At 38.2% G+C, this 12,509-nt stretch overlaps 1 protein-coding gene across 1 annotated transcript; it reads left to right on the top strand.

The window, feature by feature from the left end:
• The first annotated feature begins 709 nt into the window (after positions 1-709).
• On the top strand, positions 710-2,407 carry LOC145140672 (uncharacterized). The gene has a single exon (XM_079074082.1). The coding sequence runs from the start codon at positions 710-712 to the stop codon at positions 2,405-2,407; it is 1,698 nt and encodes a 565-aa protein (XP_078930208.1).
• The last annotated feature ends 10,102 nt before the right edge of the window (positions 2,408-12,509 follow it).

Below are 12,509 nucleotides of genomic sequence, written 5' to 3'. Positions count from 1 at the left end.
TGAGGTAAATCCTGATATTTGTCTTCTTTCCAAAGCTACCTCTGACATTAGTTGGTTGTGGCATAGAAGACTCTCTCACCTCAACTTTGGTTATATCAACAAACTCATTGGAATGGATCTTGTAAGAGGACTACCATTGTCAAAACTTGACAATGATATACTATGTGATGCCTGTGAACAAGGAAAAATCTCCAAATCTCTACACAAAAGTATAACAGAACATAGTGTATCTGAACCTCTTCAGCTTATACATATTGATCTGTGTGGTCCCACTACAGTTCCTAGCTTAAGTGGTAAGAAATACATTCTTGTGATTGTGGACGACCATACCAAATTCACTTGGGTGTACTTTCTGCGAAACAAATCTGAAACCACCAATGAGCTAATCAACTTCATCCGCTACATAGAAGTTAGGGTAGGCAAGCCACTTAGAAGACTGAGAAGTGACAATGGTGGTGAATTCAAGAACAACGCCTTAGATAGCTTTCTTGTATCTAAAGGCATTGAGCACAATTTTTCTGCACCCTACACTCCACAACAGAATGGTGTAGTTGAAAGGAAGAACTGGACACTATGTGAAACTGCTTGATCTATGTTGATCTTCGCAAACCTACCACAATACTTCTGGGCTGAAGCCACAACGGCCGCCTGTTTCACTCAAAATAGATCCCTAATCAACAACAGGCTCGAAGTCACTCCCTATGAAGCAATGAACAAGAGGAAGCCCAACGTCAAATTCTTTCACATCTTTGGTTGTCATTGCTACATCAAGAATAATAGGGATCAACTAGGGAAATTTGCACCCAAGGCTGATGAAGGTATCTTTATTGGATATTGCCTTCATGCTGCAGCCTATAGAGTTCTGAACAAAAGAACCAGGGTGATAGAGGAAAGCAGTGATGTCACTTTTGATGAAAGTTATGTAAGGGTTCTGGATCCAAACCACTTTAGTCCTCAAATGGTAGTACCATTTAATAAAATGAACCAACCATCACCTGCTAATGCTTCTGCTCCAGTCCATGCTATTGAAGTAGATTTTGATTTCCTCTTTCCAACTCAACCTTCCGCCCTTGAATCAGAAAAGCTCACAAAGACAGCTTCTCCTGATATCTCGCAACCTCATCAACCATCAAAAGTCTCAAGTTCCACCAAAGCTTCGATTGAGAGGGAACCATCTTCGAATGATTCTATCCCTAAAAGTCCTTTAGCATCTTCTGAACCCTCTACTCCAATCTCCCATTATCATTTTGAACCAGTCATAACACCAGTCACTACATCTTTCGAGGGGGAACCACCTTTGCATGGTTCCATTCTTAAAGGTAATTTACAATCCTCCCAACCATCCAGTCCATGGTTTCAGGGTGAACCCCACTCGACTGGTTCCAGTTCCTCAAGTTCCTTCACATCCACTTCATCTATTGAATTCAAGCATGCAACAGTTGAGGGGGAACCACCTGTTTCAGGTAGTTCTGGACTTTTACAAGACGATCTTTTTGAAGGAACATTCACTTCTGACTACCCTTCTCGTCCAAGAGAACATCATGAGGTAGTTTGTACTCCTCAAATCCATAAGGAAGCTCGCCTCACAAAATGGACAAAGGATCATCCATTCAATCAAATCATAGGCGATCTAGATTCTGGAGTAGTGACTCGTTCAGCAACCAAGAATGAATGTCTATATGCCAACTTTCTATCCATGATAGAGCCTAAAGGAATCAAAGAGGCTCTACAAGATGTAGATTGGGTAAAAGCAATGCAAGAAGAGTTAGCTGAATTTGAACGCAACAACGTGTGGGACTTAGTGCCAACACCAGAAGGAGTATCAATTGTTGGTTCACGATGGGTCTACAGAAACAAAACTTATGAAGATGGAGTCATCATCAGGAACAATGCCAGACTGGTTGTCAAAGGCTACTCGCAACTAGAAGGCATAGACTATGATGAAACCTTTGCACCTGTTGCAAGGATAGAAGCCATTAGGATTTTCTTGGCATTTGCTGCACACAAGAATTTTAAGGTCTACCAAATGGACGTGCAGTGTGCGTTCTTGAACGGAGAAATCGATAGAGATGTCTATGTTCAACATCCCCCTGGATTTGAAGATCCAAAGTTCCCCAACCATTACTATAAGCTTCAAAAGGCTGTCTATGGATTGAAGCAATCCCCAAGAGCATGGTATGGAACATTGTACAAGTTCTTAGAAGATTCCAAGTTTCATAGAGGTTCTATTGATCCCACCCTCTTTAGGAAAATCCACAATAACCATCTGATCGTCGTGCAGATCTACGTCGACGACATCATATTCGGTTCAACCAACAAGGACCTTAGTGATGAGTTTGCTGAGTTAATGAAAAGCAAATTTAGAATGAGTATGATGGGTGAGCTCAACTACTTCCTAGGTCTATAAGTTCGTCAATCTCCTAAGGGAATATTCATTGGTCAAGAGAAGTACATAAAAAATCTGTTGAAGAGATACTCCATGGAGAACGCATCAACCGCAAAGACACCGATGTCTACTTCCTACATGCTTGATTCAGACCTTGATGGAATGATTGGCTCATTATTGTATCTTACAGAGGAATGATTGGCTCATTACTGTATCTTACAGCTAGTCGACCAGACATCATGTTTTCAACATGATGTCTATGTTCAACAACCCCCTGGATTTGAAGATCCAAAGTTACCCAACCATTACTATAAGCTTCAAAAGGCTGTCTATGGATTGAAGCAATCCCCAAGAGCATGGTATGGAACATTGTACAAGTTCTTAGAAGATTCCAAGTTTCATAGAGGTTCTATTGATCACACCCTCTTTAGGAAAATCCACAATAACCATCTGATCGTCGTGCAGATCTACATCGACGACATCATATTCGGTTCAACCAACAAGGACCTTAGTGATGAGTTTGCTGAGTTAATGAAAAGCAAATTTAGAATGAGTATGATGGGTGAGCTCAACTACTTCCTAGGTCTATAAGTTCGTCAATCTCCTAAGGGAATATTCATTGGTCAAGAGAAGTACATAAAAAATCTGTTGAAGAGATACTCCATGGATAACGCATCAACCGCAAAGACACCGATGTCTACTTCCTACATGCTTGATTCAGACCTTGATGGAATGATTGGCTCATTACTGTATCTTACAGAGGAATGATTGGCTCATTACTGTATCTTACAGCTAGTCGACCAGACATCATGTTTTCAACATGTCTGTGTGCATGCTTTCAAGCCAATCCAAAGGAATCACACCTCATATCAGTCAAAAGAATTTTCAAATATATGAAACGAACTGCTTCTCTGGGTCTATTCTATCCTGCTAAAGGCAACTTCTATCTCCAAGCCTTTACTGACTCAGATTATGGAGGATGCAAGCTCGACAGGAAGAGCACTTCTGGTAGCTGTCAATTCTTAGGAGGCGGGTTGGTTAGTTGGACCTCAAAGAAGCAAACATGTGCTTCCACCTCTACTGCTGAAGCTGAGTATGTTGCTGCCGCTAACTGTTGTTCTCAAGTACTCTGGATGCAAACACAACTAAGAGATTACAGATTCAAAATGCAACAGATCCTAATCTATTGTGACTCTAAGAGTGCAATTGCAATCTCTTACAATCCAGTCAACCACTCAATGACTAAGCACATTGATATCAGGTATCACTTCCTTAAAGATATTATTCAAAAAGGTCATATTGAGCTTCATTTTGTTCCTACAGAAGAAGAGACTGCAGATGTGTTCACCAAAGCTCTGGATGATTCCAAGTTCTTGCACTTTCTAGGACGACTTGGCATGCTTAATCCAGATTCTCTAGGCATTTTTTATTTTTTATTTCTAATTTTTTTTTGAAAACTCCAAAAATATTTGATTTCTAATTCATTGTATTTTTGCTTTACTTTTCCACAAAAAAAAAACCTCAAAAAGATTTTACAGTTTTACTTTACATAAGAGAAAACTACAAAAAGATTTTATTTTCTGTATTGTGTCTTTACTTTAAACAAAAGAAAATACCAAAAAGACTTTATCTTTATTCTTGTTAGGTAAATGCAAGTTGTCATCACAACTATGCAAATGAAGAAGGTTAGTTGCTGCACACTTTATTGATTTTTCAAAATACTAAATTCTGTGGTTCTTCAGTTTGCTTCAGTACACAACTAATATTGGTACTTCAGTGACCATTAACAAGATTCATGGTTATACTCTACTTAGAGTTATAACATCCATCAAGTACTAATGTTATGTGGGATAATTTGAGGCGAACTCTAAGGTTTAGTTAAGCCAATGTGTTATACTATATTTGTGGCTACCTTGTCCTAGTGAACTCATGAGACAAAAACATGTATACCCAATAAAAAGCTTCTTAGTTAAAACAAAGCGAGTCAAGTTCCAAGTATATCTTTTTAATTTATGCACTTTGAGTCTAGTTATATATTCCATAACTTATAGTTCAGGAGTGGAGTCAATCTGTGACCTATGAGAACTCGGCCAGTATACCCCACGGGATATTGAAAATCTGTCCACCTGCAGTACATTAACGCGAATCGGACCGGGAAGAAGTCCGCTACATGGATTTTCATAGAAAGTCACGGACTCCATTAGTGACCTAAGAGATTCCGAGCACTCCAATGAATTTCTTAGAAAGTCACGAACTAAAGTACAAATAGAAGTAAAGCTAAGAATTATTTGCTTGTGTACTTTTTCAAAGTTAGAGTTATAAGAAAAGATTCAAAAAAAAAACACCAAAAAAAATAAAAAAAAATCAAAAAATCAATATATATATATATATATACATATATATATATATATATATATATATATATATATATATATATATATATATAGTTATATTCTTTGGTCAACTATTATAAATATTTTTTTCTTTTAAAGTCCTCTCACTTGGAATTTGGCGATACCTATTGAAACAAAAGGAGTAAATGAAAAGGTATAGGTGGTAGGTATGTCAAAAATGAATGTTGTTCAAAATAAGTGGGGGACGTTTATGAGGATTGTCAGTATTTAGGGCTTGGGAAGTTGTAAGTCCCCAAAGTGCTTATGTATCAATCAGATCCGTTTGATGGTGCGGAATCCCAATCAAACGGATGATGTCAGATGAAATAGAAGAGAAGGGGAAGAAGAAGATGATGAATCTCAATGTATTAATGAATAGAATGATGATCCTTTACATGAGATTCACACACACTAACACACACTTGTTCTTCTCTCTTGTTTCTCTCTCTAGAACACCTTAGAAAACACACACATAAGCTCCTCTATTCTTTCACTCATCAATCTACTCCTCACCCCTTACACCTATATTTATACATGAGAAACATGGGCTTGGTGAACATGGGCCGTGAATGGGTTTACGGCCGTAAACACAACCGTAAACATGTATACGGCCGTAAACACCAAATTGTTTACGGTCCATGACACAAAAATACATTTTCCTAGAAAAGTAAAGTATAAACGAATCTTCTGGATCACTTCAGCAGGTTCAGCTTGACGTACTGATTCTTGAAAGATAGCGCTTTCAGCTTGAGAATCTTCAGAGAGAATATCAGAGAGAACAAATCTTCTGGATCACTTTAGCAGGTTCATAGATAGCAACAAACCGATTGAGGAGACTTCAATGCAATCCGTCACATAATCTTCAATTTCAGCTTCACCTTGCTTCTGGGGTTGAAGGACTGAATGTTGAAAGTATAATCTTCATTTCTTGCTCCTTCGAATGAGAATTCTTCGATGATCACGGATGAAGCCTTGGCTCAGAAATCTTCGACACAGTCTCCACGAGTTTCATCTACACCTGAAATCACTTTTCAAGAGAAAACAAAATTGAAAGAAAACTTAGCACACAAATTAAAACAGAAACACAAACATTTTTGGATTTTTGATTTTTCTGAATAAGAAATAAAACAGAAATAACAATATTTTTGGATTTTAATTTTCTGATTTTTGTTTGATTTTTGAATTTTCTGATTTTTGTTTGATTTTTGAATTTTCTGATTTTTGTTTGATTTTTAAATTTTTTTTTAATTCTCCCCCTAAATTTGTGCATAGAGGAAAACTATGAACAAATTTAATAAAAAAACAAAAAATATTTGGGATCAAAGTTGTGAGACAGCCTGAACTTGTTTATCAGTACCTTCACCTTCATGAATAGATCTGGTCAATTGCCGGTATTGTGGTCCACTTAAACACGAAGAATATCGACAAACTTTTCTAAATAAACAATTTAGCTGACGAAGACCACGGGTTTTGTTGTCCACTTAAATTAAGCAGCGAGATCTACAGGCAATCTCTAAATGATTGAATTTTAGTTGCACTAGAATGTGTTCCCCACTTCCCGATATACCCTGGTTATCAAGAACTTCCTAAGAACTCCTTACTTTAGGTGAATAAACAATTATTAAGGAGGAAGTCAGATGTAGAGATAGATGCATATGTTGTGTCCCAGGTCGGATCTCTTTCAATCACGAAGAGGGGACAACATATGACTAACAGACATAGAGGGATTGAGAGGTAGAATGTTGCATACGCTGTGTTCCAGGTCAGATCTTCCGATCACGCAGAGGGGACAACATATGGCTAACAGATAGATAGAAAGAATTTCATAGGTAAGGAGGTGCGTAGAAATAGAGTTGCATATGTTGCAATCCATGTCGGATATTCCGATCACGCAAAGGAAGCAACATATGACTGATAGATAGAAAGCAAGAGAATAATTTCCTACAGACCTACTTTATCAGAACCCCCCAGTCGCCCTATCAGAACCAGAATTAAGGACATATGTCCGTACATCAAGGAAAATTTGAACCACTATTCTAGATGCGTATTAATTTAGTGTATCCAGTGGGTTCCCGTGTTTATCTCACTGCTCAATCTACCCGAGCGTCGTATGGTCAGTCCAAACAATCCTAACTAAATCCACACTGTCAAAACCTTCGTGCCTACCAGCACATTGAACACACAGTCTAGACAATTCAGATTCAGTCCTTTACACATGTTTTAGACTGCCCGTTATCACATTCTTGATATCACTTCCCAATAATAAGTACTAACAAAAAACTATTAATAAAATGAAAAATTGTCTTTAAAACGAATCAGAGTAAGATAAACTCAGGAGTATAGAGAAGAAAACGCAAACCGTAATTCACCGATTGAATTTGCATCCAAAAGGTCTGAGAACAACACGCATAATCTCAGAACAGATCCGAAAATTCTTCATGTCATTAAGCACTAACCCCATGTAATCACTTCCTTTCTTCCCTTCTTTCCTTTCCCGCAAAGGACACATACTCTCGAACAAAGTTCTAAGTGTTGTGTGGTTGAGAGATGTCCCCTATCATATGCCAGGAGCAGCCACTACCAACAAACCGAAGTCTGATGATATGCCTCCATAGCTGCTCCGACACAGAGCGGGATCAGTTGGTCTTTGGAACCCAGTCCATTTTGAAACTGTGTTGACCTTTTTCATCCTTACACGGAACTCTCTCCCACGACATATCCTGCTTATCACAAACAAAATACGTAGAAATATTAGAAGCATTAGGAGATTTGGGAGAGTGAGCCTTCGGAACCCATTTGTAGGTTGATTTAACCCATTTCTTTTTCGATCTGATGGGTGGCTCAGTACTTGCTTTTGATCTTGATGTCGGCCGTTGAGATGACTTTGATTTTGGCTTCACGGGAGCATCTCTTCGATTTGGCTTCTTGGCCGGCATTTCCTTCTTGCCCTTGAGATTCGGATTCTTGGCCTTATGGGTTTGATTCTTGGCCTTCTGCGCGTTCTAGTCGCCATTGTCTGAACGTGACCTTGAGGGTTTTCTTTTGAAGTATCTCCCTCTTGGCGCGTTCTGCCAGCCTTGTGCATAGTAGGGAACATATGCGCGATTAGGACAATTTCTGGCAATGTGTCCTGGTGTTCCACAGTGAAAACATGTCTTTTTCTTCACTGGGAAGTTGTCTCTTCCTGCCCCCGGTGGCGTATCCTTGCCTTGTCTCTTATTGTTCCCACAAGCACAATTACAACAGGCACTCCGTTTCACTGGCATTGGTGGTCTGTATTTCTCAACAGTAGGTTGATTAGAAGCAGCTGAGTTAGAAGCAACAGATTCAGAGCTCAAGGAGATGTTGGTTTGTTCAATAGTTTTCTCCTTGTTCTCATCTTGTCCTACTTTACCTGCACATAAAGTAGAAACATTAGAATCTTCAACCTGAATACCTCCTGACACAAATCCCGATGGTTTGCCATAATGAAGATGTGCCTCCTTGTCAATTTCTTCATGTGTCATAGAGATGGATGTGTAGTTATGATTGAAAGGCGGATGAACATTATCATACCCTAGACCCTTGTTTTGATTATCTTTGAATTTTAATTGGGTTTCAAATAAGGACTCGACTGTCTTACTTGACGTAGTATAATTTTTTAAACTAACATCTATTTTTCCACAATTAATTTTCAAAGTGTCAAGTTCTTCAGTTATAGCAGCAAGTTGTCTCTTAATATAGTCATAATTTTCACACTTGTTGCTATACTCTTCCTGAAGCTTCCTAAAGTCTTTGGTTTTTGCTTCTAATTCAGCCTTCAGGGGTTTCTGTCCTTTCCTGAGTTGATATTCTTCGTATTTTAGGTCCTCGACTTCCCTTTTTAGCAAATCATTATGTTCACGAAGAATTTTAATCGTATCTTCACAAGATGGAGTACATGAAACTTCATTGACCGAGATGTTTGCGGAACTCATTGTTTCTCCACATTTCAAAGCGTCAAGCTCTTCAATTACATGAGCAAGGCTAAGATGATTGAGATCTTTTGTCTTCTTGATGACAGCCACGTTCATATCCCACGATTTCGGAAGTGAATTCAGTAGCTTTTTGTTTATCTCCGACTTAGTCAAGAAGATCCCAGCTATATTAATCTCAGTAGTAAGTGTGGTGAATCACTGCAGTTGAGCTTCCAGTGTTTCTCCAGGAATGTAGTTGAACATGTTAAAATTTTGTCTTAACATATCCTGACGATTCTCTTTCATGTCTTCATTTCCCTTGTAGACCTCAAAAGCCATTAAGCCCAACTAGAAGCCAAAATTAAACTTAAAAGTCAAATTTAATTTAAAAATGCCCTTTGGCTATAAACCTCAAAAGTCAACCTTTAAAATCAAATTTAAAAAGTCAAACTTGAAAAGTCAAACTTAAAAGTCAAACCGAAAAGTTAAATTTGAAAATTTAAAAGTTAAACGAGAAAGTCAAAGTTTAAAGTCAAAGGCAAAATTTTAAAAGTCAAAGTCAAAATTTTAAGTAAAAAGTCAAAATTAAAAGTCAAAAATTAAAAACTAAATTTTTATTATTTATTATTTATTTTATTTTTATTTTTATTAGTTTTTTGGTTGAAAATGGAATTTAAAAATAAAAGAAATTTGAATTTTGGACTAAAAGTGTCTAATTGGCGAAATTAGGAACGAGGCAGTAACGACTTATGAATTAAATCACGAAGGTATGTAGCATGTGATATGTTGGTTCAACTGGTAAGGCGTAGGGCTGATGAAGTAGATGTCGCGAGTTTGAATCCTAGGAGGCGCAAGAACTCTTCCTATTTTTTTAGTAAGCGCTGAATGAATAAGACGATTTGCTACTGAACGAAGATGGACCGTATACTCCGGCCGCAAACCGCCGGCCGTAAACTCCGGCGACCGTAAACTCCGCCGCCGCTGAGAAACCCCAGCCGTAAACCCTTAAAAAAACGACGTTTTCACCCTTTTTGCTCAAAAACTCGATCAAAAACTCGTTTTTATAAAAAATGCAAAGAAGAAACCCCCCTTAATTTTCAGAGTTCTATCCAAAAACGCAAGAATCGTTCAAAAATAAGATCAAATATGTTCCAGATCTGACAAAATTGACTAAAAGAATCCAAGCTCTAATACCAATTGTAAGTCCCCAAAATGCTTGTGTATCAATCAGATCCGTTTGATGGTGCGAAATCCCAATCAAACGGATGATGTCAGATCAAATATAAGAGAAGGAGAAGAAGAAGATGATGAATCTCAATGTATTAATGAATAGAATGATGATCCTTTACATGAGATTCACACACACTAACACACACTTGTTCTTCTCTCTTGTTTCTCTCTCTAGAACACCTTAGAAAACACACACATAAGCTCCTCTATTCTTTCACTCATCAATCTACTCCTCACCCCTTACACCTATATTTATACATGAGAAACATGGGCTTGGTGAACATGGGTCGTGAATGGGTTTACGGCCGTAAACGTGTTCACGGTCGTAAACACAACCGTAGACACGTATACGGCCGTAAACACCAAGTTGTTTACGGTCCATGACACAAAAATACATTTTCCTATAAAAGTAAAGTATAAACCATATATTTGACCCAACAGAAGTAACTAGGCCTTAGACACAAATATACGCATTGCGGTGAGACATAATTGGTGAGTACAAATCGGGTTATTCTGTGTGATGTTAAGGAATTCAAAACATAATAATCCACAAGGGAATTCTTTACAATGTGAAGTGAAGAATCAAACACATAATTTAGTTGCTTGATAAATCTGTAAGTAACAATAGATAATCCTTAATGTCTCTAATTCAGTCAATAAGTGTTTCCTTAAAGTTCTTGTTTCCACATGCACACACTTCACTGCATTTTACTATTCCCTTCTTAGATTCTCTATCTATATGCACACACATCACTTTCAAAGTCAGATTATTTAGTGTTTGCACTTTTATACTTTCTGTTTAACTCATGCCTTAGAATCTAGGTAAAGCAGCTAAGTTAAATAGAGAATATCACTTACTTGATCATGGAACATCCTTAGCCAAGTGGAGCATCTTATGCCAATGGATCGTCCTCTTCAAGAAAACCATATGTGTTTGTCTTGGTTAATGAAGCATTCTTGTATATTGTGAAGAAGGTCAAGATCAAAAGCCTTAAAGAACCATCTTGAAGCAACTTCAGGCTCTTGGACCAACATGGAACAACTTCAGGTACATGGACCAAATTTGGAGCAACAACATACAACTTGGATCATCTTGGATCATGTCCTCATCTTTAGACCAACTAGACGAATGAATGAAGCATCTTCATTCATCTTGATCATCTTGAGGCACGTTGGACCATCTTCATCATCTTGATCATCTTAAGGCATCTTGGACTATCTTCATCATCTCGATCAACTGGAAGTACCTCGGAGAAATTTCACCAACTTGAAGGATCTTGATCACTTGGACCGACTTGGAGCATCGTCCGTCTTTTGGAGCATGTTCAAAAACGTTGGACCATGTTCAACAACATTGGAGCATGATCAATAACATTGGCTCATGATCAACAGCTTGAAGCATCTTCAGCCACTTGATGCATTACGCCCATGTGACTCATTAGGTGCACATAAAGCATAGTAAATGTGTCATGCACGTTTTGAATAGGTAACATGCATGTTTCAAGTAGGCTATGCACAAGTCAAGTATGTCATGCACATTTCCAGTAGATCATTCCTTAGGTGCCATGCACGTCTCAAAGATATCATCCATGCGTGCACCACCTTTTCTTTCCTGCTTCTCAAGGCATCATTCTCGCGCTCACGACTCAAGTTGAAATACTCCTATTTATACTTGATTACCATCAAAGCCTTACGGGCCCACATGTTGGCCCATGCAAGCCCTATTTCGGCCCATTTAGAAACCATAGAACCCTTCATGAGCAACAGACGCGTATACAACAGACAACTTCAGTTGGTGAGCAACAAGCAGCCTTAGCACAACAACAAGCTTGGCTCAACAACAACCCAATTTTCGAAAATCTCCTCTTGAGCCACAAGTCATTTGTTGTTGCAAAACCCTAATTTAGCTCAACAACCTACCTATTTTCGAAAATCCTCTCTTGAGCCACAAGTTTTTCTTGAAACCCTAGTTTGGCTCAACAACCCTAGCTTGGCTCAACAAATCCTAATTGTGACAACAAGGATTTTGGATGTCCTCTTGAGCCATCACTAAAAACCAAATCCTTCTTGAGCCATTCATGATCAATAAGGTTTTTGTGCCCTCTTGAGCCATCAAGTAAGTTCACAACCCTTCTTGAGCCAAACCCTAATTTCGAAATCCTTCTTGATCCTCAACAACCCTCTCTTGATCATCAAGTAATTTCGAAATCCCTTCTTGAGTCAAACCCTAATTTCGAAATTCTTCTTGATCGTCAATAACCCTCTCTTGATCATCAAGTAATTTCGAAATTCCCTCTTGAGCATCAATAATTTCGAAACCACTCTTGAGCCATTCATGATCAACAAGGATTTTGTATCCCCTCTTGAGTCATTCGTGATCAACAAGGTTTTTGTATCCCCTCTTGAACCATTCGTGATCAACAATGATTTTGTTGACCCACAACAACCCTCTTTTGCTCATCAATTAATTTTGATACCTTCTTGTGCCACTTTCAATTTCTTCTAGAGCCACACTTCTCTTCGTGCGCCACAAGCCTCTCTTGCTCAACTTTATTTTGTGGTCAT

Source organism: Lactuca virosa, chromosome 9 (genome assembly GCF_052849685.1).
Source record: "Lactuca virosa cultivar CGN04683 chromosome 9, Lactuca_virosa_CGN04683_v6, whole genome shotgun sequence".
NCBI classification, from domain to species: Eukaryota; Viridiplantae; Streptophyta; class Magnoliopsida; order Asterales; family Asteraceae; genus Lactuca; species Lactuca virosa.
The sequence above is the reverse complement of the archived record's forward strand: the minus strand, read 5'-3'. Positions and strand labels throughout refer to the sequence as shown.

What these genes read in the sequence shown, in the direction of transcription:
- LOC145140672 (XM_079074082.1), top strand. Translation starts at nt 710, where the DNA reads ATGAACAAGAGGAAGCCCAACGTCAAATTCTTTCACATCTTTGGTTGT.